Here is a 27,994-nt window from a genome sequence, read left to right on the forward strand (position 1 = left end):
CTTATCGCAGAATCTGAAAAGGGTATCACAATTTGCACTAACTTAGCTCTTCGCACAGGTAATTAGCGATAAATGCTATATTAGCATAAAACACACCCCTTTTGCTATCGCATGTGGTACTTACCGCATTTTGATAAATCCAGGCCTAAGTTAGATTAGCTGCAGCTCCAGCACTGCTCTCTACATCAGTGGCGGGGGTGGAAGGTAACTAGAACCAAAAAGTTACTAATAAGGGCCAAGAGTAACAGATAAGTATGAGAAAAAAAAAAGTGTGAAAGCTTGCTGGGCAGACTGGATGGGCCGTTTGGTCTTCTTCTGCCGTCATTTCTATGTTTCTATAGTACTACTAGGCCTACCAGATGTACTGGGATATTCACTTTGAGGTGCCTTTCCAAAAGGAGACAAAACCTTTTCTCTACCTTTGCCATTACCACAGCATTTCCTGTGGCATGATGGAAATTTGACCCAATGCCCACTGCCTATGGAACAGTGTTGTCTTTTACAAGCAGTGTGTTCATATGCATATTCCTCTTTTAGCTATTCTCAGATATAGAGACACATACACACCAGTGTGGTAACTGTTACACAGCATGTGCACACACACATGCAGAGGCAGCAGTGCACACAGGCACACACTCTCTTGTTCAGAAGAGTGTCACTCTGTTGTACAGCCAGTGCCTACCCCAATGAGTGCCTGCCTATGCCTAAGTGTGCTTCGGCTGGTAGTGCATGGCTACAGACTTTTTCCTACAGATGACACCATTTTATATCTATCTAGCTATATACATCTAAATAAAAGCAAACCATTGCATTCATGGACCGTCATTTTCAGTTTTTATTTTTCCCAGAAATGTATTGTTTATTACAACAAGAAGAAAAATGCTATTTACAAGGAAAACTAAGCCATTATTTTCCCACTGATCGTTCCTATTTTTTGTTCATGTGATGTTAAACACGGATAAAATAAAAACTGAAAACAGAGGTCCCATCTTTAAAAATGGCGCAGGCCATCCAGTGCTCCTACCATGTGACAGGGGCCGGCCAATAGCACATCCCTAGATGGTACCCTGTTATAGAGTCCATCAAGCTAGGGTAAGAGAACACAGTAGAAATTAAATCTTTTGAGAGACATTCCTCACTCCAAATGACGTTAAATCTTCACCAAGATATACTGTATTTTTCGTACGACTAACTCAGCATGCAAACGTGGTCGCTAAACCCTAAACCACCAACACCTCACCTCGACCTATTAGATGGCCCTCCTATAGAGATATAAATAGTTGAGTTCTATGGCAGCCTTAGAATTAGTCTCTCTCTCTCTCTCTCTCCTTCTCTCTGTGCAAGATGCAAAAACTAGGGATTATTGCAGGGAAGTTACCACATAGTGCAGTAATTAAAAAATGTCCATAAACATGCTCCTTTTTGTTATCAATGCATTAACAACACTTTTTGATGAATCTAGGGTTAGTGTGCTAGCTGCCTGGACAAAAAAGAAACCCTTGAAGTTTTGCTTGTCTCATAGACTCTAATAGGAAACAAAATCAAATGCAAACAAAATGTTTTCATTGGTTTTTGAGACACTAGCCATTTGTATTCATTTTCCAAAATCTGAAATGAATCTGCCTGATTTAGTTTGGATTCCTTATTCATTTAAAACAAATGTGCATCCCTAATGTAGTTAATGAAATAGCTATATTTATATTGTGCTATTTGCCAATCACATACTCTTCATGGGCACAGGTACCTCATATGCATAACAGTATTGAAGGTTTAATGACTAAATGATGATCCATCTAGGATAAAGGGGTCTATTGGGTGTCAAAACTCTGCAATCCAAACAAACCACCAGGCAGTACATGGCCCACCAGGAGATAATTTTTAGGAACTAACAAAGTTTAATGAATAGTTATTAGTCACTAACGCATTATTTCACAGTTTTGACAAAGCATGCGATTTATAGTTCACATGATATTCCAACCCTAACAATATGCAGACATTTGCAACAAATGCTCATATATATTAATATTTCTATAATTTTTCTGCTAAAAATATTTTAATTCATATTTACTTGTAACAATCATTTATTGAATATAAAAATGTGATTGTGTGAAAATAGCTGTTTTGCACAATGTGTGTGTGTATTCTGCTGATTTCACTCTAATTCTTATTTTCTACAATTTCCATCTCTCTGCCTATCCCCCACCTCCCAGAAGACTTGCCCACTTTTGCTGAAGATTCAGAATTATCACCAAGGGAAGGGACTAGCAGAAACATTTAGGCACTATTTCTCATGAGTGGGGCATATTTTCCCAAAGGATACCCTACCTCGCTGCTAAAAGATATCTGGTTCTCTTGTCTGACATTGGGAGTTCCAGCTTCACAAATTCTGGGTGCAGAAATTGAGTTTAGATTGCAGATTTAATTGCATCACTTCCATAGCAATATTTAGTACTGATGATGGACCATTAAGCTTGCCCAAATAGTGATCTTGGTATTGATTCTGATTCTTGGCATGAAAATATGTTATTTACTTTTTCCATTTTTTTTTTCCATTAGTTAATGGATCATCTAAAGGTTGGAATTGAAGATGTGTGTGGGCACTGGGGTCACTATCAATTAAGACAGAAGTAAGCACTTTGTAATTTTTAGCATTAAACAAAGTATATGTTAGTGCATATAAAACTGACTCATACTGTGAATATGAAACCTGCACATTAAAGAAGAAATACAAGATATTGCAATGCTAGATTTTCATGACTAATCCAACTTAGATCAATCCATTTCACTCACACGTTCTTGGAAAGGCATCAAGAAAGCAACTTTAACAACTAAGAGGAGTGACATTATAGCAGAGCCGTAGCCAGGCCATGTAGCGCCTGTGGCCAAGTGAAAAACTGCGTCCTCATCCATTACACAACACATGACACCACGAGTTGGAAGGCTCTGTTAAATGTTTGTACAGTACTGCCCACGGCCAGTGCAAAGGTATTAGCTGCCCTCCACCCCCATGACACTCTCCTTGCATACAATTACATTTTATGCATTTATAATAACATTTTACATGAAAAAGGACGTTCAAAGCACAGTCTTCTGAGGTAAAAATATCACTTACAATATGTGTATTATATTTACATGTTTTGCTGAGGTGCCAACCAGAAAACCCCGCAAAAAATGCAAGAGGCACTTGGAACCTATACGGTATTGGGCCTACTGTTATGGGTCTTGGGGGATGGGCATGACCCTCAGAGAGCCTCAAGAAAACAGAATTACAATGCAATAAACTTTCCATATCAAAACACTAACTGCCAGCACTCAAACAGCAATAACTCTACTTATGAAAGTTAACACTGCAAATGTTTGCACCAGGCCTAAAATAGTAATATACCCCCTATTAGGAAAACAGAACAAGCCAAGCTGCTATAGATCCCTACATATAAACTACACACTATTGGAACACCTCACTTCAGTCACACATGCAAAACACAGATAGACCCTCAAATACAGAATAAAGAGACCATAAAATATAAATAGAAATGTACAGACAAAAACTGAACAGGAAACTACAACAAGCCAAATTCTATATGAATTGCAACAATGGAAAAACAGAAGCATTACCATTTCTCATAAAACAATAAAATTAGTAAAACCATACCAATATAAAGAATAATTTGAAACAAATAGAATAGCATTCAAAAATTAAAAACTCACATACAAACGTTCCAAAGATCAATAAAATATTTCAAATAACACAACAAATAACACCCATTAAAACTAATAAGGATTTTAAAGAATCCTGTGTAATCCATATCTTGAACTTTTGATTTTTAGAAGCCCTAAAATTATCATGGATTATCAGGCAGAGAGGAAGTGGTGTCAGTCTTCCACACACATGATTTCTCTGTCTCCCACACACATGCTCTCTCTGTCTTTTCCACACACGCATACACACATGCATGTCCTCTCACTCTCATACACAAGTTCTCTCTCTCTCGCCCGCAAACATTACATGCATGCTCTCTCTCCCACACAGACTTGCTCCCCTTCCCCCCACTCCCTAGCACTCTTGGTCCCAACCCCCTCTCCCCTTTCAGACCCCCAACACCCCAGGAGTTTTCCTCCCGTCCTCTCTCAGACACCCAACACCCCAGCAGTTTTCCTCCCGTCCTCTCTCAGACACCCAACACCCCAGCAGTTTTCCTCCCCTATCCTCTCTCAGACACCCAACACCCCAGGCTAGTTTTTCTCCCCATCCTCTCTCAGACACACAACATTTCCTCCCCTATCCTCTCTCAGACACCCAACTCCCCAGTAGTCTTACTCCCAAGCCCCCTCGCCCCTTCCAGATCCCCCACTCCCCAGCAGTCTTGCTCTTGACCCCTCTCCCATCCCAAAAATCCCACGCCCTATAGTCTTACTCCACAGCCCCCTCTCCTCACCCAGAGCCCCCACTCCCCTGCAGTCTTGCTCAACAGGCCCTCCTCTCCTAGACCTCCACTTCTCAGCAGTCTTGCTCTCCAGTCTTTCCCCCCCCAGCCCCCCTATTGCCCAGAAGTCTTGTCACCCCTCCCATACCTTCTCATCCTCAATCCCCTCACTCACCACAGGTGGCCAGTGCATGATTTCCTGAATGCTGCTCATCCCCACAGTGCTACCATAATCCCCTCATTCACCCTCCCTGTTTCTGAAGAATCGAAGGATCGGACCTTGCAGTGCAGGCTGCTTCCTCCCTCCCAGCTGCTGGTGCCTGAATGATGTCATCAGGTGCCTACAGCCGAGGAAGAAGAAGCAGCCCATGCTGCAAGGCCCAATACTTCCATTCTTCAGGAGCAGGGAGGGAGAATTAGGGGATCGTGGTAGCGTTCATGAAATCATGTGCCGTCCCACTGCCACCAATGAGACTTTTCCCGTGGTTGGCAGCCCCCCCCCCCCCCCCCCCCCCGTTCCAACGCCTATGAATAGACGACGGGCCGCACTGCTTTTCCACTTACTAAGGCCCCACATGACGCGGCACTATGGCACCTTTTGGTAGTGGCGCCTATGGCCATATTGGCCATAGGCACGCTACGGCCATATTGGCCATAGGCACGCTACGGCTCTGCCTCTTAAACAGCCTTGGTTCAATAACTCATGCAATTGTTTTCAAAATGTGCCAACTTTGCTCTCTCTCTCTTCTGCCCCTTTTCTTTTCCCCCTAAGTCATTGACTAACTTTGAAGTCTTATGTCCTTCCAAAGACTGATCTCCACACAGCGATTAGTAGAGCTAGGACCATGCATTTCAAAGGTATAATGTAAGGGACTCATACAAACAGAGCATACAGTTCTGAGAAAACTGCCAAATTGGACTCCTCCCACATCCCCCCCAATCACTGAACAAATTTGAAAAGCTACACATCTCCCCAAGAACCTATCTGCACACAAAATGTGGTGCAGCTAGGTTTAGCAGTACCATATAGTGGCAGGTTTCAAACCGGCCTTGGGGTGCAGACCCTCAGGATTAGCAATTAGACCAACTAATCTTAGAATGCCTTGGTAGTAATTACTAGAGATGTGCAGGGAAAACATTTTGTTTATTTTGGGGGTTCCCTACCTAGGTATCATTTTGTTCAATGCTTATTTTATTTCTGTAGTTTGTATAAATGAAATGAACATTAAAAAACAAACAAACCAGAAATGGGGCCTCCCAAAGCTCCCCATCTCACCCACCACCATAGTGCTAGGGCCAGGAACCTCCCCAACCAAAACTTACCTAATCCATGAGGGTCCAACACAGCCTCGTCTCCTAGAGGCCTAAACCCGATACCTGGACCTGGCCTGAAGCCCAGTCCCAGTGCTGAGGCCTAGGCCAGACCTGATACTGGAACATTCCGTGCAATGTGAAGAGCACAACAGGTTTCTTTACATCCAGTACCAATTTTAGACCTCATTAACCAGCTCTGTACAGCCTCCATGCATTCACTAAATCTTTCTTGAGAAACAGAACCATCAGAGTTACACCGCAAACAAAACTGTAAATCATCTGCATAAATTCTATAAACAACACCTAAAGCAAAGGAAATCTGTTGCAGATAAATAATGAAAGGTTGACGATAACAAGCAGCCTTGGGGAACCCTGGAGAAAGATCAGGGGGTTGAAGAAACAAGATAATTCACTAATGCAGAATAAGTACTTTTGCTTTATTATTTACATATCCTTCTGCACTAGGAGATCCTGTTTCTGATGCCATTACAGCTAAAAATAAAAAGTCTAAATGAATGATCTGAAAGATATACATAAAAAGTGTTGAACTTGTACCCATTATTACAGATATAAAAAGTTTGACAACAAATACCTGCGGAGAGTTCTGATCCGGAAGAAGCAGCCTAAATCAAGCATTGTTTCTCTTTACAAAAAGCTGGAAATAAAACAAGCCATTGAGATGGCAGAAGTAGGAATAAGCAGAGATCCATCTGCAGCTTCTCTCATGTAAGTATCATTTTTAGTGGTGTAGTTTGTGTTTTGGGTTTGTTTTTTTTTAATATTCAATGGTTTTCCCATGGTGGAAGTGTAAAGAAAGGTAAAAGTGAAATCCTAATTCGATATCATAATAGAAGTGTAGAGCTGAGATTTTTGTTTGTTTCCTTTTGGTCCGTTTTTTGTTTTGTTTTGTTTTGTTTTGTTTTAGTGTGCAGTAAAACTTTTTAATGCATGTTAAAATCCATTTATTGCTTGTTAACATTATGTAATACGTAAGCCATTAATTTAGTGCATGCAACTTCAAATCTGTATGCATTTAGGCCTGGATTTTAAAAGCCTTACGCGCACGTAGGAGGGCTAACATGCACCGGGCCTATTTTAAAAAGGCCCGGCCACGCGCGTAAAGCCCCGGGATGCGAGTAAGTCCCGGGGCTTCTGAAAAGGGGCGGGGCGGAGTGAAAGGCTCCCGGCACAGTGGCCATTTGCCGCCGTGCTGGGGAATCGCGCGCCGGCAGGTTGCCGGCGCGCGCAACCTGCGCCTGCCCGGAGGCAGGTGCAAAAGGTAAGATAAAGGTTGGGGTGGGAGGTTAGGGGAAGGGGTAGGAAGGTTAGATTAGGGGGTTGGGAAGTTCCGCGGGCATCGGCACGCGCAAGTTGCACTAACGTGCACCCTCTTGCACGTGCTGACCCCCAATTTTATAACATGCGTGCACCAGCAAGCGCATGTTATAAAATTGGACGTCCGCGCATACCTTTTAAAATCTACCCCTTATGGTTTTAGTGAGTTAAAAAATGTATCTTGCACTAAAAAAGTAGCAAACACTAAACAAAAGAAAACAACAACAACAAAAAAAACAACAAAAAATCAGCAGCACATCCCCATATTGTAGATCCTGCATCATGAATGTGCAAGGCAATGGTATTCAAACTGATCCATATGCCTCCTCAGCTGGTGTAGTTTTACACCTCCTAAATTTGCAGGATATATTTTTATAAACAAACAATGATCTGTTTCTTAAATTTTACATATGCAAATATATCCTATGTATACTCATTTGGAATATCTTAAAAATCTGATCAACTGGAGGGGGCTACTGAGGACTGGTTTGAGCACCATTGATACAAGGAAAATAATGAATGTATTGTACTGAAATTTTTAATGATTCCATTATTACCTATTCGCTCAGACTTTGCCTTAATCATAGTAATTAATATCCCTACCTCATAAGGGCAATTCTTCAACGCTATAAGCACATTGACTGGCATATATGTTATATATATTTAAACCCCTGCTTCTTTTCTCTGATCCAAGTTATATTACTCCCTTGTTTTATTGTAACTGCATTCCTTAGCCTTCTCTTGTTTAACGTTTTTTACTACTATTACTATTGTTTTATTATTATTATTACTTAGATCAATGTTATTTATTGCCTTTTGTTCCCTATCTACTTGTTAATTGTAAACCGACATGATGCGATTTTTATCGCGAATGCCGGTATAGAAAAACTTAAATAAATAAATAAATAAATAAATAAATGATGCCAAATGAACAAAGTACATTTGACTTTTCTATAAAGCATCATTATTGTTCACAGTACTGTACATTTACACCAAGTGAAGAAATTCTATAAAGTAAAAAAGGTTTGCAGGACAATGAAGACACAAACAAGCACGGAAGTTTGTAGAATGCTTTTCCCTAAGAGCTTACGCATACTAGGAAGAGTAACTTTGTTGAAAAATTAATGGTAATATCTGAACTGAAAATGGCCATTTTGTTAAATCCAAAACAAAATTGAAAATGGCTCCAAATAAATAGTGTGCACTATTTTGGAAAACAGTTCACACTAATTGCAAATAGCACACACTATTTTCCAAAACAAATAAAAATTAAATTAAATGGAAAAAATAACCCCTCCAAAAAAACAAAATTAGGGCCATTAATAGCCCAAAACCAAAAGAAATTAAAAATGAACATCTTGGAGTTAGCACTGTGGACCCTTGAGCTGGCACGAGAGCTGGAACCTCCACTGAGGCAAGGCCCCCAGTGGACCTCATAGCAGGGAGGTGGTACAGGACCAGGAGACCTGACAGGAACTTCACCTATACCAGCCCTCGTTCCCCTCAGGTTGAGCCCTTGGGTACCAGGACCAGCACGTCTTAGGCGAGGGACTCCTGGCATAGAGAAGTCCATAGGAGGAAGCAGTGTAGACGGTCTGGGTCGAGGCTGGTGGAGGTCCGGATGAACGAGGACGGTCCAGGAGTCAGGGCAGGCAGTGAAGAAGCAGCACGAGGAGCCAGGGCAGAAGTTGGGGCAGGCAGCAGATAAGCAGGAACCGGTATCACGCGGGGTCAGGACGGGCAGCAGACAGCAGAATCAGGAAACCAGGCCAAAGTCAGAACCGAGAAGACAATCTGAGGACTAGGAACCAGGAGAAGGAATTGGAACCACAGGAACAGGAACAGAAGATCAGGATCAGCAGGAACACAAGAACTGGAACGTAGCAACTAGAATCTCCGAGGAGCAGACCCGTTGCCAAGGCAAGGAATGCTGGAGAGGAGTGAGCTTAAATAGCCCCTGAATGATGACATCGTCGCTGGGGGCCAGGCCGAGGTTTTCCGCTGCGGCCCCTTTAAAAGACAGCACTGGCCATGAGCGTGCGCCTAGGGGGGCGGATACCAGGAAGGAGTCGACGGTGTCTGCCGCATGGAGAGGACGCTGCAGCAGGGCCCCGGAGCGGCCTGCCTCGGACCGCCGTGGAGAAGGGATGGAGCCAGCCCCTGCCGATGCAGATAGGGGAACCCTGGAGCTCCAGTGGGGGTCCGGGAGCGATCTCCTGCACTCGGGCCGTCGGCTGCCAATATTCAAAATGGCGCCGATAGCCTTTGCCCTTACTATGTCACAGGGGCTATCGGCGCCACTTTGAATACTGGCAGCCGACGGCCCGAGTGCAGGAGATGGCTCCCGGACCCCCGCTGGACCACCAGGGAGTTTTGGTAAGTCTTGGGGGGGTCAGGAGGGTGGAGGTTTTGTTTAAATTCGCTCCTTTAGATGGCCAAGAAGATTCGTTGTATTCGTGGGGAATCGCGATACGTTTCGCTTCCCCTCGAATACAACGAATATGGCCCTATACGTTGTGGATTGCCAATACGTTGCAAACGAATGCACACCCCTAGCAGAATTGTTTATTAACCAACAGCACAATAAACCCTTTCCATTTACACTTTATTGGAGAGCCTGGCTACTTATTTTGAAGTAGCAAAGAGGAATACAGGGGAAACATGATATGGGTTTTACAACATTGCTTTGCAAAAAATGTGGGTTTAAAGTTGGCAGGAGAAGGATCTGGCATTTAGAAACGGAGGAGTGTGTTCCAAGGGTGTCGTGCAACAGGAAAGAAAGCGCAGGGGATTTTGAGAAGGTGCTTTTTAATCTTTTGGATCTTCTGTTCCTCTGCCTTGGTATGTACTGCAGAATAGCTGATATAGCTAGATATCACCATTAAAACGTTGTTTAAAAGGAAAGTTTTTATAATCAAGAACAGTTTATAATTTTCTGATTTGACCTTTCATTAGCATTGGCCACCACTCCATATGCAATTTTGGATCATTTAATGTCAGTAAGCTCCTTTTTGTCAGGCTGGATGACTTGACGTCTGTTCTTGATGGTTAGTCTTGATTGTGTCATCTTTATAAAATGATACTCCAAATGACTGCATGCAGCTCTAACTGCCGTACTTTCGATTCAATCAAAGGAATTTCTGCCACAAGAGAGCCGGCACAAGTAATTAATCTATTCTGAGCAAGAACTACAGTACTCTGCCTGCTTTTTCCCCAAATTACTCCATGCCCTGCTTCAGTTCAGCATTAAAACATTTAATAGGGCCTGGAAGGTAGTATTGGATCCTACTGGTTAGAGGAGTCGACTGGGAACCAAGGAAGCCAGGATTCAAATTCCACAGCTGCTCTTGTGACCTTGGGAAAGTCATTTTGCCCTCCATTTGCCTTAGCTACAAATTTAGGTCTGAATTTTCAAAGGAGTCACCCATGTAAAATTAGCAAGCATGTGCATAAGTAGCTTGTAATCATGTACATGCTATTTTATAAACATAAAACATACGTGCATATTTTCATTTTCACACAGATATTTACATGCGCAATAAAGGGGCATCTAGGGCTGTTACGTAACTTACTATTTTAGAAGAGTCTTATGTGAGTACATTTGGAAACTTATTCATGCAAATTTATACCTGCTTATTATCTTGTATAACTGATACCAGACTCAGCTGTTGTCTGCTATTGGCTGGGTGAGAGGACTGGGTGAACTGGTAGAGGTATTGACAAACTCGTGTTTTCCACTATGTGTACATGTTTTAAAATATATTGATGTCCACGTGTAAATCAGGGTTTTATGTGAGCAAGTTATATATATATATATATATATATATATATATATTTTTTTTTTTTTTTTTTTTTTGCTGCCTGCTTAGCTATTGAAGTTTCTAAGCATTTTGTTTGATTGCTGCCAATAAAGTGCATCACCGGCTGCATACTTTTGCCTTTTGAAATATGTAACTGCTAAATGTTGTTCCTTAAGACAGCGTTTCCACGAAACACAGCTTGTGTTGGGGCCGGGAACATTTTCCCGTTTGTTGCCATCTGTCAACCTCTGCTGATGCAAACATAAGCTCTGAAGCTGAAGACTCTGTGCAGCCATATGAATACAAATTCTCCTTTGAGTCTACTACAGTTTGGTAGACAATATTTCAGATTTGCTAAACCTCGACTTTGATCTTGCGCATTTTCAGCGCATTGCAGGTATTTGTGTGTAACCAGACATAAGCATGCATGTTTGGGGGTAGAAGTGCGTATTTTAGAATATGCGCATACATGATACGCGCAGCTTATATAATATTGAAGTAGATGTCCGTGCGACTATATATATACACACATGTATATTGGGCCGCTCAGAGTTGTTTGAAAGTTATCTTTCTTGATTGTGAATAGGGAAATACAATACCTGAATATGAAGGGCCAAAGACTGAATACAAGTGACATAAATACATAAATAAAGTTATGCCATCAGTGAGCACCCACCAACACTGGGGAAATAATTTATACACAAAACAGATTGGCTTCAGAAAGTTCATACTTGATGAATCCTGTTATCATTGAGTTGAGGCCAGTAATGGAATCCCGTACCTGCTGTACCATCAGATCAGTACTCTGTGTACTGCAGCTTAACATGGAGGACCTATCTACAGCTCAGAGACATTAATGAGGCAATTCAATTTTCATAACTACCCAGAATACCAAGTTTTATGCTAACTGCTATCTGGCAGAATGTGCCTATCCAGAAACATTCACCCTGTGGGGCCAAGAAAGGCAAATTGAGTTCATAGTTACTGCCTCTTCCATATGCCATTGCGTGATTAACCTACAGTTACATGCGGCCTTAGTTTCACTTAGCAATCAGCTGTGTTCCATACAACAAAAGTCCATCAGGCGATGCAGTCATTGAGCTGCCGTTAGAAAGATGACTCTTTGTGCCAGGTATTTGGATTCTGTTTTTGAAACCTAAGAATGTTTTTGATCCTGATGGCTATTCTTGTTCTGCACAATTAGAGCTAAGTTACTTTGCATTCATCTATTTTCTTCCCCTGAGGCAAGTATTGTCAAAACACTGGCTGATGTTGAGACATAATAATTTCTATTAGGGAAGGTTCGCAAATATCCCACTAAGAAAAGACTGGGTTTTTTTTTTACCCTCTGCTTGTGGTTATGTTCATTCTTTTGGATGCATTATACATAGTATTTTGTGAAGGTCCCACCGTCTGTACCAACTGTTGGTATTCCGAACACAGGCTGGGCTTCTGCAGGTGGTTTCCCTCATCTGGAGTAGGATAAGCTCTTTGCTTTAGCTCAAACACTAAGGGGTACATTTTTAAGGGCTTGCGCATCCATGTGCACACATTTCCTGGCGTGTGTACAAGGACGCGCCGATTTTATAACATGCACACGTCGCTGCTCGCATGTTATAAAATCTGATACCTGAGCGCACATACACGCTCAATTTTTTATCGGCACGCGCAAGGTGGGGGTATTTTATAAAAAAATGCACGGCAATGCAATCAGGCCTTCCCCATTTCCCTCCCAGTCCGCACCAATTAAGGAGCGGACTGGGAAGGAACTTCCCTATCCCCCTACCTATCCTTCCTCCCTTTCCCCCTCTCCTCCCCGATCCCTAAACCCACTCTAACTAAACACATTTTTTTTATTTTGTAACTTACCCCTGCTCCCACAGAGCAGGGGGTAAGTTCCGTGCGCCAGTGGGCTGCCGGTGCACGCTTGACCAGGATAGCACAAACTGGCACTGTCCTGGCCGGCCCCCACCCTGCCCCTGGCCTGCCCCTTTTTACAGGTCCCGCCATACCGGGAGATACGCGTGTGGCGGGGCCACTCTGAAAATGTGCTCGGCGTGCATGTGGCCCGGCCACATGCATATCACCCCAGATTTGTGCGCGCCGGCCTTTAAAAATCTACCTGTATGTAGTTAATAGGCCTTTGGGGCTCTGCAACAGGGCCCAACTCGGGCAGGTCCCCCTCATTCTTTCATTCATACCTGGCTCAGTTTGACAGTAGAAGTTACCAGTTCTCTTTCAATAGTTGTTATTGATCCTGCTCTCTCCCTGCAGGACCATATGAAAATGGTCACTCAATCCTCCTCCTACAAACTGTGCTTACTCTGCCATTTAAAACCTCTTCTTGACCCTAACGATTTCCGTTTTGCCTTACAATCTCTTCTCTTTTCAGGTATCGACTACTACTGTAATTCCCTTCTCATCGGTCTCCCAGCACATACCATTCATCCCCTTCAAATCATTCAGAACTCTGAATGCCAATTCGTAATCATATCGCCCCTGTCTTGCAATCTCTTCACTGGCTCCCTGCATCCTACTGTATCCAACAGAAGTTAGCCATGCTCATACTCACTACTATTCACAGCATTCACTCCCCCTGGATTGCCTCTGTACTGAAAATTCATATTCCCATTAGGTCCCCGAGATCCTCCGGTCAGAGCTTCCTTGACGTTCCCTCCCCAAAGGCAGCTCTCCTCCCTGAGACAAGAGAACGTGCTTTCTTCTCAGCCGGAACACCCTCCCGAGAGAATTAAGAAACCTCCAGGAAATACATTTTATTTTTTAAAAAAGCCTTAAAAGCACATTTCTTCCAGAAGGCAGGCCCGAGCCAGTCCACCAACATGTCCTAATTCCTGCTTCCCGACTTATGGTGCCATTCACTCGTTGCTGATTGTATTGCCTTATCCTCTGTTTTTATTTTATTATGTAGCACTGTTCTTTGCTTTATTCATTACGTACGTTTTGTTGTAGCCCCCGTCCTGAGCGCAGGAAGGGCGGGCAACACATGTATTTAAATAAATAAATAACCATACACATAACTAGAGAGCTGAGCCTGGCTGTGAGGCTTCCTCTGGCAGACTTGGACCTGCTTAACAGGGGCAAAGTCCCCATCGACAACAGGTTGAGCCTGACTTGGTGCTTTGCCCTGGTGGCAAAACCCACTGCCAGGAACAGTTTAACAGCTGGAGCTTACACCGACTTTCCCATCCCTGCCCTGAAGCTCTTGACCCTGCAGGTGCCCGAAACTGCTGTATTTGCTGTTCTCAGTGGTACAGTTCAGAGGGGGGAAAAAAAGAAGCAAAAAAATCCACCAAGCAGTATTTACTTCTCCCACAAACCCCACTTTCTGGGCCCGGGCCTAACTTCCACCCCTAGCTCGGCTCTGGCAGCCTCTCCAGTTGAGTTCACCCAGCAAAGAATTATCAGTTCCAAGTAAACAGTCCCAAAACGGTTGGCAAAAGTAAGAAATAAAAGACATCCACTCAATGTTCCCGTGCTCTGTTTGTGTTGGGCTCCCAGGACCACGGTGCCGTCTATAGCCGAAAGCAGGTTAAAAAAAATTCACAGTCCAAAATTATCATTATCACCGCTGCGCAGTTTATATCAAAACAGTTCCCAAAATACGTAGGGCCAAATTGTCGGTCCGTCACAAGCAGTTTGCTTTACCTTCCTTTTTTTCACTGCAGGAGTCCCCATCAGCAAATCGCCCATCTCAAATTCAAAGTTTCCATCTCCAGGGCTGGTTGGCTCCTCCCTCCTCCTGATCCAGGCACTCCCTATATCAGTGGTTCTCAACCCTGTCCTGGGGACCCCCCCCAGCCAGTCGGGTTTTCAGGATATCCACAATGAATATGCATGAGAGAAAATTTGCATGCACTGCCTCCATAACATGCAAATTTTCTCTCATGCATATTCATTGTGGATATCCTGAAAACCCAACTGGCTGGGGGGGGGTCCCCAGGACAGGGTTGAGAACCACTGCCCTATATACTCACCAGTCACATGAGGGGGGGGTCAGAGCATTCATCCACCCTACGCTCAGAGGATTTGTCCTCAAAGCCCCATTGGATATTCAGATCCAGCTCACTGCTGGGAGTTGTAGTTCTACCCATCTGTTTCCTTGCTTTGGGGGCCTTTGCCTTTAGCAAGTCGGTCTGTCCATGCCTGGGGACTGAGGTCTTCAGTTTTCGTGTCCTGTTACTGGGTTGAGGGGGTCTACTTAGTCACAATTTAGAAAATTACAAAAAATTGCCTGGACATCTTTAGTATAGGATAAAGGATTGATACCTTCTGACACAGCATTTCTTTATGGTGCCAAACCCTTGTGCACCTGATCCACCCTTCGTTTACTGGGTTTCATTCCGTTGTCACTTTTCTTGACGCTGCATCTCTTCCAGTTGGCGCACTGCCTCTGTTTTAGATCCAACTGTTTCTAATTCAGCTTGAATCAAATTTGAATTGTAACGATGATAACCACCAATTTGCTGGCCTTGACTTATCAGGCAGAAGCCTGAAGGGCAAAGAAAGATAACGCTGAATTTTACCTACCTACTCAGATTCTGCAGTAAGCCCGCTTTGGCTTGGGATTTTTCATACTGGGGCAAAAGGACTTTTTGGGATCTGTCCCTTTCCTCCTGCTGCTTTGGGCCACCAACTCAATTGGAACCGGCGCTGAGATCTGGCAAAAGGAGCCTTCATTTGCAAAAATCCAAGGATTTTCCTCTTTATTTTATAATTTGCTCCCCCTAACATTCTTATTCTGGTTTTACTGCTTGAAGATGGCTTTTTGCCACTTCATAGCTTCTGGATTGCTAAAGGTTTATAATGGCAACAGCTTCTCAGTTACTGTAGAATCCATTTTCTGGAGAAGGTGGAAGATGGATGAGGGGCGGGAGGGGCTCTACCTCTGATATTTTTGACTAGAGAGAGAGAAGAGTTTGAAAACCGTCCTGTGAATGCTGGTTTTGTTCGGCAAGTGATTGGCAGGATTTCATGGGGGGGAAAAAAGGCAGAAGGATCCTACTGGCAGTAAATACCAGGAATCAAGATGATTTGTAAAACATATGTGTCTTGGAGAACGGGCTAGGGAAAGGGAGAAGGGGAAGAAGGGATCGGAGGGGCCCAAGACAGATGGGAATGAGGGAGAAAGTGGGAGGGGAAAGGACAGGAGAACAGGGAACAGAGCTGGAGGGCACTGCCCTGCACCACATTATTCAGCCAGGAGGCACGCAAGCCTAAAACAAACACTGACATCTCACTCATGTTCTCCATTATAAGGTTGGCCTGCCTGTGCCTTTGGCTAGTCGTCATCAGTTTATCTGAGTTAACGCAGGTTAATGTTTACTTTCTCGTGATATTTACAGACGGTACAGAGACCAAACTGCAAAAAGGCTTTCTCCGGAAGAAGTTGAATCAATGAGGGATATGTTAGCACACAACTTATATCAAATCCGACAAAGGGTATGTAATGACTTTCTTGCATTTTGCATGCGTTTTTCTGTTTGATATCTACAAAGTAACTAGAAAACATATTATTCTCCATTTGTTATCACCGCTGTTATGGCAACCGCTGCCTCCCCACAATATGGCAGAGTCCAACCTGTTTCCTCTGATTGAAATCAATAATATACTGTAAATCCTGGATCCAATGGTATAAGTAACAAGGAGGCACAACATATATATAGCTCTTTACGCTGGGACAGTAACTTTCAAACCAATACGTGGGAGCACATTGATGCATGTGTGTCAGTGCACGCCCAGGGACACGGCCATTTTGTACACGCACATGTGTGCCAATTTTTCCGTGGGCGCACACATAGGTGCACAAATCCCACTTCTACCATGACTTTGGGGGAATTTTGTTTTGTTATTTTTTTTATTCAAAGCAAACTTGAGTACATAAGCAACATTGTTTTACATCGGTAGAGCCCTTCTAGCCATAAACATTTGTTATGTGTATCAAAAGCTGCTGTAACGTTTTTATTTCCATAACATTGCTGCTCTCCCTGCCCGCGCGTTTGGCGTAGACTTGCCGGGGTCCAGGTTTGCTATCCTCCCACTCCGTTTGGGCCTGCACCCCATCTCCTCGTTGCGGCTGCATACCCCGCCCTGCAAACTACGTCATCGGAGCGACTGGAGCCTGCCTATAAATCCGACTCACTGCCACAGGTAGCTCTTCTTTGTCGGCTGTTCTCCCTGCCCGTGTGTTTGGCGTAGACCTGCCGGGGTCCGGGGTCCAGAGCCTCGGATTGAGCTTTCGGGGTCCAAGTTTGCTGTCCCACCGCTCCGTTTGGGCCTGCACCTCATCTCCTCGTTGCGGCTGCTTACCCCGCCCTGCAAACTACGTCATCGGAGCGACTGGAGCCTGCCTATAAATGACTCACTGCCACAGGCGTCACACGCCTAAGGAGTGCAACAAAGGGGCCTGCCCCTTTCCGCACCCCTTTGTGTGGCCCCTTTGTGCGGCGTGCTCTACATTATCCCTTAGCCTTGTTCCGTTCTATGGCAACCCACTGCTAATCTTCTTGAATCCCTGGTACTCTGAACATTTTTGGCTGTACACCTCCATCTGCCGCTTTCCACTCCAGATGGTTCACCGAGCCCACTGAGCCCTAGGCACCAGCCCCATTGGAGATAGATCAATTCCTCGCTCTTAACCTGGGCTCCGTCTTCGAAACCATCAATGTAGTGCACCTCAGCTCAGTGTACCACGGTTTGTCTACCCCAATGGTAGATCTGTTAATCTCTGTAAGCTTTATAACACTGTAAGCTGCTGTATTCTGCTGTAATCTTTGTACCCCTCCTTCCATCTCTGTGGCCTAACATGATAACCCACACCATCCCCCGCATTCATTACCCTTCCCAAAGACACACCAAACCCACCATTTCCAACCCCCCCTGCACAGCGCAAATCACTCCTTCCTATTTTGATTTCCCCTTTGACACAGCTCCTTGGTCTTACCACCCTATCTATCGTTCTCTTCAATGCTCAATCCCTGATGAAAAAATCCTCCATCCTCAATGATCTCTTCCTAGACTGCAAACCTGAAATTTGTGCCATCACTGAATCCTGGCTTAAAGATACTGACACTGTCCTCTTAAATTAGCTCCCCATACAAACATGATATATTCTCTAGGGATGTGAATCGTTTTTTGACGATTTAAAATATCGTCCGATATATTTTAAATCGTCAAAAATCGTTAGACCCGCGATACAATAACAATTCCCCCGATTTATCGTCAAAAAATCGTAAATCGGGGGAAGGGGGAGGGCGGGAAAACCGGCACACTAAAACAACCCTAAAACCCACCCCGACCCTTTAAAATAAATCCCCCACCCTCCCGACCCCCCCCAAAATGCCTTAAATTACCTGGGGTCCAGAGGAAGGGTCCCGGTGTGATCTTTTACTCTCGGACCTCCGTGCGTTGTAGAAATGGCGCCGGCGCTACCTTTGTCCTGTCATATGACAGGTCAAAGGTAGCGCCGGCGCCATTTTGATTTTTTGTCCCCCGACATCAGGAGCGTAGGAGATCGCTCCCGGACCCCCGCTGGACCCCCAGGGACTTTTGGCCAGCTTGGGGGGGCCTCCTGACCCCCACAAGACTTGCCAAAAGTCCAGCGGGGGTCCGGAACGATCTCCTACCGTGTATCGTTTTTCCGTACGGAAAAACGATTCAACTGCAGGAGGTCGTTCCGGACCCCCGCTGGACCCCCAGGGACTTTTGGCCAGCTTGGGGGGCCTCCTGACCCCCACAAGACTTGCCAAAAGTCCAGGGGGGGTCCGGAACGACCTTCTGCAGTGGAATCGTGTTGCCGTACGGCCAGCGCCATTTTGCGCAAAATGGCGCCGGCCGTACGGCAACACGATTCGACTGCAGGAGGTCGTTCCGGACCCCCGCTGGACTTTTGGCAAGTCTTGTCGGGGTCAGGAGGCCCCCCAAGCTGGCCAAAAGTCCCTGGGGGTCCAGCGGGGGTCCGGGAGCGATCTCCTACGCTCCTGATGTCGGGGGACAAAAAAACAAAATGGCGCCGGCGCTACCTTTGACCTGTCATATGACAGGTCAAAGGTAGCGCCGGCGCCATTTCTACAATGCACGGAGGTCCGAGAGTAAAGATCACACCGGGACCCTTCCTCTGGACCCCAGGTAATTTAAGGCATTTTGGGTGGGTTCGGGAGGGTGGGGGATTTATTTTAAAGGGTCGGGGTGGGTTTTAGGGATGTTTTAGTGTGCCGGTTTTCGATTTACATGATTTACACGATATTTAAAAAACCCAAACTGCGACGATCCGATTCCCTCCCCATCCCAGCCGAAATCGATCGTTAGGACGATCGATCACACGATTCACATCTCTAATATTCTCCATCCCAATGCCTAAAAAAAGAGGTGGCAGCCAGTCTCCTCCTAGCGGTCAAAAAACACCTCAAATTGAGACCGCTAAACATCAATGCCCCCCTCCCCCCAGATTTGAAATCGGCCTATTTAAATCCCTAGAACTTCAAATTTGCCTTATCTACCCCCCCCCCCCCCCCGGCCTACTTGAATACAACCCATCCCCCCTAATTGAATTCATCTCTGACAACCTTACCATAGACATCCCTGCCATCATTCTAGGAGACTTCAACCTCCATGTAGATGCCACCCCCCTCTCCTCTTCCTGTGAAACTTTCCTTAACTCTCTCAATGCCATTGGTTTCAGACAACTCATCACATCCCCCACACACAAAGCAGGCCATGCCCTCGACCTTATTTTTGTCAACTCCTGCATTCACTCCCCTAACTCACCTACCTGCGCACCTGTCCCTTGGTCAGATCATGCACTCATCAATGCCCTCCTCTTTATAAAGTCCTCAACCACACACAACCCCTCTCACGGTAATACCATTATCTTTAGAAAACCCTGCTCTACAGAGGACTTGATCTCTTCCCTCTCCAACTCTCTCAACAACCTAGACCTCACCAATCCTGATGCCGCATTCTCTTCCTGGAATAACCTCACTAATAACATCACTAATGAAATATGTCCTCTAATTAGTAGAGAGTTACACCATGCACAAAAAAAACAAAAAACCCTAGTACACCCTTGAACTAAAAAGATTGAAAGATTGAAAAATGACCTCAGACTGAAAGAGAGAATTTGGCACAAAGACCCCACCCCACAACAAGCCGCCATATATAAATCTGCTCTTTACACCTACAGACTTTTCACACTCCAGATTAAACGTGACTACTATGCAACCAAAATACATGACTACCAGTACAATGCAAAAGCCCTATTCTCATATGTCACAGACCTTACTAAATCAGACCCTCCCATCACCGACGAAGAAGCCAAAAGAGGTGAAGAACTTGCCCACTTTTTCAACAGGTTCCGGCAGCAGTTGGCGAAGTCGTTGGACAGGCAAAGGTCAGGTTCCGGCATCGGTCAGGCAAAGTCGTTGGATAGAAAGAGGTCAGGTTCCAGCAGCGGTCAGGCGAAGTCGTTGGACAGGCAATTTAGCAAGAAGCCAAGACAACTAGGGAGAGAACCAGTTGCAAAGGCAAGCTCTGGTTGTCAGAGCTTGATTTAAATAGATCTGTGGAACTGACATCGTCAAGGAAGGCCCGGCAGCCCTAGCGCGTCGCTGCCCCTTTAAGTCTTGGGGAGAGGCGTGCACATGCGCTAGGGAAGTCCTCGGCTGGAACAGAGCTCGGTGGCAGAGGAACCGTGTGCGAAGGCCAAGAGGTGGGTGGCTATGGCTGTTGTGAAGGCCGGCCACAAATCCCGTGGCTGGCTTTCCTCACCCCTCTGCCGCGGTCCAGGCGATCCTCTGCCACTGTCCTATTTCCAACCTTCCCTTTCTAGCTAAAATTATGGAAAAGGTGGTTAACTCTCAACTCTCTGATTACCTTGACGATCACAATATACTCCACTCATCCCAATTCAGTTTCCGCAAGCATTTCAACACGGAAACCCTCTTACTATCTCTCACCGACACCCTCCTCAAAGGCCTAGACCATGGGCAATGCTATATCCTTGCCCTCCTCGATATCTCTTCAGCTTTTGACACTATAAGCCACATTATCCTCCTTTCTCGTCTATCTGAAATAGGCATTTCTGGTTTAAATCCTACCTGGCCAACAGAGACTACTCTGTCAAAATTGGAAATTCGGAATCCTCACATATCCATCTTACCCAAGGTGTCCCTCAAGGCTCCTCCCTATCCTCCACTCTTTTTAACATATACCTTTTTCCCCTTTGCCAACACCTCTCCGATCTTGGCCTCAGATTTTTCATATATGTGGACGATGTCCAAGTCCTCATACCAATACAAGAATCCCTCCCCAAATCTCTAAAATTTTGGGAAAACTGCCTCGCCTCCATAAACATCCTCCTCACAAATCTCCACCTAGCCCTAAACACATCTAAAACTGAACTACTCTTCATATCTAATCACCATAACTCAATGCCACCCTCCTCTAGCGACTCTGCCCTCCACATGATCTCAATCCCTCCCTTTGTACGTGATCTTGGTGTCTTGATTGACCAGCAATTAAACTTACAAAAACACATCAATACAATCCTAAAAGCATGTTACTTTAAGCTCCATGTTCATAAAAAACTCAAACCCCTATTACATGCACACGACTTCCATACAATCATACAAGCGACCATCTGCCCAAAAATGGATTACTGCAACTCTTTGCTCCTAGGCCTCCTGTACTCCACCATCAAACCGCTCCAAATGTTGCAAAATGCAGTGGCTAGAATTCTAATACCTGCAAATCCAACCACATCATCTCTGTCCTCAAAGAACTTCATTGGCTCCCCATATCCTCTCGCATTCTTTACAAAACCCTCACCATCATCCACAAAACCCTTTACAATCACAACTCCAATTGGCTTGAAGAGCCGCTCCACTTCCTCCCCTCCAGCCGCCCCACCAGAACAGCCCACAAAGGTCCCCTTCACACTCCCTCCCTTAAGAACACACACCTCACCTCCACGAGGGAGCGAGCATTATCCGTCGCAGGCCCTGCCCTCTGGAACACCATGCCCCCTGAACTCCATTTCGAGCCTTGCCGGGCCTTCCTTGATGACGTCAGTTCCACAGATCTATTTAAATCAAGCTCTGACAACCAGAGCTTGCCTTTGCAACTGGTTCCCTCCCTAGTTGTCTTGGCTTCTTGCTAAATTGCCTGTCCAACGACTTTGCCTGACCGTTTTTATTTATGTATTTATTTAAAAGTGTTTGTATACCGTCTTTACAAACAGTGTTTAATCAAAATGGTTTACATAACTAAATAAAAAACAAATGTAAATAAAGATTTAAATTTAAAAGAACATAAAGATTATCAAATTATAAAAGCTCAAAATTACAAAAATATATAATAAAAATAAAAATCTAAAACAATGAATAGTTTACATAAAAAATAAATCAATATATAATATATAATATACAATATATAATAATGCTGTGCCCTGTGTGATGGAGAAGTAGTTATGTTATTTAGTGTGTGATATATGGAAAGCAGATTGAAATAAATGTGTTTTGCCGGAACCTGACCTTTGCCTGTCCAACGACTTCGCCAACTGCTGCCGGAACCTGACCTCTGCCTGTTCCTGCATCCTTCCATTCCAGAGTCCTCTTGTTCCTGTGATCGTCTGTCATCTCCCCAAGTAGTACCTCCAGACTGTCTCACTGGTACTGACCTTGGCCTGCTTCTTGACTACTCTGTCTGCTACCTGCCTTCTGACCTTGGCCTGCCTGTGACTTCATCTGACCTCCAGAACCTGCCCCCTGCTTTGTTGCCCACTCCTCAGACTGACCCTCGGATTCTGACCACTGCCTGATTGTCCACATCTCCAGATTCTGACTCTGTGCCTTGCCTTGTCATCATCTACGCTGCCCTGGTCCTCCTTGATCCATCTGACCACCATTCTCGCACTTGATCGTGCTCCTCTCCTGTCTGTGGGCACACCGAACTTCCATCCTTCCAGGAGACCCTGTGAGGCCCACCTGACCAAGCGGCCCGGGTCCATATAGGCTCCTCCCGGGGGACCTCGAGCTACCAGTGGTGAAGCTCATCCTAGCCTCTGTCCCCTCCAGTGCTCCACCCCCTGGGGGCAGTTGCTTCCTGGTCCCCACCAGGGAGCCATTCTCCACTGCTCCAGGATAAGGGTCCACTTCCAAGCTCAACACTCTTGTCCCCCTCTCCTCCCCCTATTCCATCGTCATTCCCCTCTTGGAATTCCATTGTTCGAGCAAACCCCACATGATGAAATGCTGCCAATGTGTCTCTTCTCAAGGCAGTCAGCTTCTCCATTTAATACATATATCGTAATCAAATAAGCAACTTTTCATCGCTTGGCGCGGCCTTCTGTTTCCACTGGATTGCTACTTCGCACCTATCTGCCAACAGGATATGCAAAATTTATCTGGCAAGTGGTCTTGAGTAGTCATTTAATTCTGCAATAAATAAGTAAGTCTCTGGTTTCAGCTGAACATCACAATGAGTGATGTTCTTTAGCGTATTTGGAATTCCTTTCCAATAGCACCGTATCACTGAGCATTGTCACCAAATGTGATCCATTGTGCCTTTCTCCCCACATTCTTGCCAGGACTCCTCTGGGGCCCCCTTACACATTCTATGAAGCCTTACTGGGGTAATGTACCATCTTAAATAGATTTTATAAGTATTTTCTGCCAAAATAGTAAAGAGAGATGAATGAATCACAACTGCCCTTATATCCACCCACTCTACTTCTTCATATATCTGCTGTAGGTCCCTTTCCTATTGTTGCTTGTGGCCTAGCTTTTCTTTCCTAATCCCTTGCATCTATTCCCCTTTCTCACCAGCCCTTCAAATGCCGTTTGGCCTTTTTGGACATAGTTTTGGCCTATACATTGTTCTAGATAAAGCTTTCAATGTCTCACAAAATAATTTAAAAATATACATACTGCGAACAGGTAGCCAATGGAAATCTTGGAATAATGGCAAAACATGATTGGAGGCCCCCAAACACAATTCTTGCTGCTGTGTTTTGAAGCGCAATTGAATTTGGTTCAGATTAACTTCTGCAATACTTACATACAAAGAGTTAGTCAATTGGCGACAAAACAAAAGCACATACTAACTTTATTGGTTTACTTAAAAAAAAGGAGTCAATTTATGAGTCATTCAAAGGCAATAAAAAACAGATTTAGATAAAAAAAAAAAAAGACACTTTTTTTGACAATGATAATGCATCATCTAGGTCAGCTAAACTCATTCCTTGGAGTATTCTTTCCACTTCTTTTCTAAAGACACAAAATAACTCTCATTCTCTGACCCTTCTCCATCACTTGCCTCCTCACTGTCTTCCTGTCTCTCTCTGCTATATCAAATATTGCAGGTGTAATAAATTTAACAGGCATTGCAGTAAAATACCTTTGCAAAGTGCTAAAATAGCATGCATTGCGGTAACTCATAAATTACCCTACTCACACCCCTGTTTTATCACGGGTGTTATGCATGCGAAATTTATAGCATTTTGATGACTATAGGCCTCAGTCCGGTGCCATTTTTTCCAACAGCTCTTCTGGCTGGCTGATGCCATTTTCAAACTGAAAGCCAGTGAAACGGACGTGACCGGGGATTGTTCCTGCCGTTTTCTATACTGGAGATCCTTGTCAAAGCACTTTCATTTGGTGAATCCTTGTAACAGGTTCTGCCTTGTATCTACCTGTGTTTCTTCTTTTATGATTGCCTGCGCTTCTTCCTTCTGACTCTGCTAAATGTTTCAGAGTAGCTATACTTCTCCATACACACATTTTTATTCTCTTTCACTCTCTGCTAGGGATGTGCATGGAAAATAAATTGTTTTGTTTTTTAGATCTGATTTTATTTATATTCAACTTTTTATTTGTTTAATGTATATTTTGGTTCATTTTGATTGCTGAACCAAAATAAACATTCAATTAAAAAAAAAAGAAAAAAACAAGAAGAAACAATCCCTCTACTCCCTGTATCATACTTACTGCTTTGACAAGGATCTCCAGTATAGAAAACGGCAGGAACAATCCCCGGTCACATCCGTTTCACTGGCTTTCAGTTTGAAAATGGCATCAGCCAGCCAGAAGAGCTGTTGGAAAAAATGGCACCGGACTGAGGCCTATAGTCATCAAAATGCTATAAATTTTGCATGATAAAACAGGGGTATAAGTAGGGTAATTTATGAGTTACCGCAATGCATGCTATTTTAGCACTTTGCAAAGGAATTTTACTGCAATGCCTGTTAAATTTATTACACCTGCAATATTTTCACTTTCTGAAGTGCCCAGAGAGGCATTTACTTTTTTTTGGGCTGCTCCTGGCAAGAGAGAGAGACTCTTTACAAGGCTCGTATATTTATTTATACCACTATAGGAGGGTCATCTACTAACTCGAGGTGAGGTTTTGGTGGTGGTCTAGAGTTTGGGGGGCAGTTATACATGCGCAGTCAAACGTACAAACAGCACAGTACACATCGGTGAAGATTTGATATGATTTGGAATGAGGAAAGATACACAAAGATAAGATTTCTACAATGTCTCTCTCTCCAGCTTGATGCAGTCTCTACCTGGGTGTTGTTCGTACATCTGACTGTGCATGTAAAACTGCCCCACAAACCCTATACCACCACCAAAACCTCACCTCGAGTTACTAAATTACCCTCCTATAGTGATATAGATGACTAATATGGGTGCTACCCTAGAGGTTCTCTTGTTGCGCTGGTGGTGGACCCTTGGCCCGAGGTTGGGTTGACGCAACCCACAGGGCAAACCCTACGGGTCCACACCATTAGGAGGTGGAGCTGACTAGGAGACGGAGGCCAACTGGAGCTTCACCATTACCAGCCCTTGTTCCCCGCAGGTTGAGCCCTTGGGTGCTAGGGCTGGTTGGTCTTAGGCGGGCCTCCTTGTGATGACGCCCAGTAGAAGTGGTACAAGGGTTGCCGGGAACCAACAGAGGTATCAAGGGTCCGATGTAGGTCCGGAAGAGGCAGGGATCCAGAGATCTGGGTGCCAACGGAAACAGGGCAGAGGCAGAGGGTGCCCAAGTACTACTCTTGGCTTCAGCCTCTACTCTTGGCTTCAGCCTCTATTAGGCCAAATCCAATAGATTCCAAAGGAGAAGTCAAGGCAAGCTGAGGTCAGGGCAGGCGGCTGAGCAAGACAAGGTGCAGAGTCCGACGGAGCAAGGGTCAAGGCCAGAGAGTCAGTCCTGAGCATGGTCCAACGAAGCAAGGGTCAAAGCCAGAGAAGCAATCCTGAGCATGGTCCAACATAGCAAGGGTCAAAGCCAGAGAAGCAATCCTGAGCGAGGTCCAACGTAGCAAGGGTCAAAACCAGAGAAGCGATCCTGAGAGTGGTCCAACATAGCAAGGGTCAAAGCCAAAGGTCAGTCCAGCAAGACAAGGAAGGGACCAAGGTATGGGTCAGGAACAGGAGCCAGGAACGAAGTCAGGATCAGGAACCAGGAACAAAGGGCAACAAGCACACGAACAAATGTGGAGACCTGTTGCCAAGGTAAGGAACTAGTGGCAGAGCCCTGCCTTTTATAGCAGGGCCCGATGATGTCATCATCCGGGGCTGTGGGCTAGTTTCCGCCATGGCCCTTTTAAAGGTTAGAGCAGTGTGCGCACGCCTAAGGCCAGGGCCCGCAGGGGGTTGAGCGACGGTGTCTCTCAGCGGCACATGTGGGGAGACCCGTCGGGAACTGGGTAGGTCTGCAGAGGAGCCAGGAACAGCCAAAGAGGCAATAGGTGCTCGGGGGCATAGGCGGCTGCCCACAGTCGTGAGCGAGGATAGACCGGGTCCGGGACCAGCGCTGCAAGGGTGAGTAGGCCATGTCGCAGGCCTACAGTGGATGGGGCACGCATCTCTCTCTCTCTCTCCATTTTGATGAATGACCAGTAAGTGCTGAGGCTAGTGCCATATTTCATTTTTTTTTACAGTTGGGCAAGAGCATCTCTTGATTGCTCCTGTGCCTTTCTACATCAGAAGAGGTAAGCATGGGGATTGCTCCTGTCCCATGAAAGAGATAAGCGATCTGGGTGGGAGGTTTAGGGAAAGAGGAGGAGGAAGAAATTTTGCATGTTAGGTTTATTTTTCATTGATTTTCCCAAACAAGCAAAAAAAGCTTTTTTGGGGGCATTTATTTTTAAAAATAAATGCCCATCCCTAATATCTGTTTGATAAAACCTAGAAAAGCAACTCATCTCTTACGTTGGAAATTTGTCATCATTTCAACATGCTATCTTCTTCTATCTCTTAGATAACTGCAGTAATCTTGTTGACATTTTCTATTCTACTTAAGTCCTCCATCTTCCCCAGGAATCTGCAACATGCATTCTATTCCAATATTCACACTATTTTCACAATATATTGGTGCCTTCCTTATGTTGGCTGCCAGTTAAATACCACTACCAAGAAATATTTAAGCTTGTGTTAGCTCTCAAATGTATCCATTTTCTTGTTCCTCACTTTAATGTCTTTACCTTTCCTTTCTCTCTTTTGCTACTTAAGCAGACTTATCCCAATACGTGATTTTTTCAGCTTTTCGTCTTAGGTTTATTAACACTTACATTTTGTTATATGGCATTTGATTTTGACATAATTTTGTTGTAAAGAATCCTAGGTAGGATGCCATAGAAAAACTGAAATATGTGATTAATAATATACATGTGAAAAAATATAATCAAGGTATTTATATTTCAGACCCTATCATACAGCAGATATAACCTGCCCACTGAAGAAAGTCAAAGACAAACCAAAGAAATTCTTATCCGCCATCATACTTTGAGGGCAAGCAAAAGGAAAGGCAACAGTCTACCGTGGCAGAGACCAGTATGTGTCGAGCTATTTATATGATATTAAAATGTGTATTATTTTGTTTATCTTTTACATTAAATAAAAAGTTGTGGTGAATAAGCACATCTTCACCAGCTCTCAGGGCATATGGATTCATGTAGATGACTGACCATTAAGCAAATCAGTTCCCCTCTAATTTGATCCAGATTACTTGTGAGTTAATTCAGATAACTCAATTAATGGTTTAGGGATGTGCATTCGTTTAAAACAAAGGGGTAGTCCAAACTTCATTTTACCTGAAATAAAT

General features: G+C 44.5%; 1 protein-coding gene across 1 annotated transcript in view; it reads left to right on the top strand.

Moving 5' to 3' along the window:
* The window catches only part of SLC9A4 (solute carrier family 9 member A4), a 117,741-nt gene that overhangs the window by 75,131 nt on the left and 14,616 nt on the right, over positions 1-27,994 (top strand). Inside the window, 4 exon segments of the mRNA XM_029604833.1 lie at positions 2,557-2,627; positions 6,306-6,464; positions 16,237-16,333; positions 27,595-27,723. Coding sequence (XP_029460693.1) covers positions 2,557-2,627; positions 6,306-6,464; positions 16,237-16,333; positions 27,595-27,723 — 456 coding nt within the window.

This window comes from Rhinatrema bivittatum, chromosome 5 (genome assembly GCF_901001135.1).
Source record: "Rhinatrema bivittatum chromosome 5, aRhiBiv1.1, whole genome shotgun sequence".
NCBI classification, from domain to species: Eukaryota; Metazoa; Chordata; class Amphibia; order Gymnophiona; family Rhinatrematidae; genus Rhinatrema; species Rhinatrema bivittatum.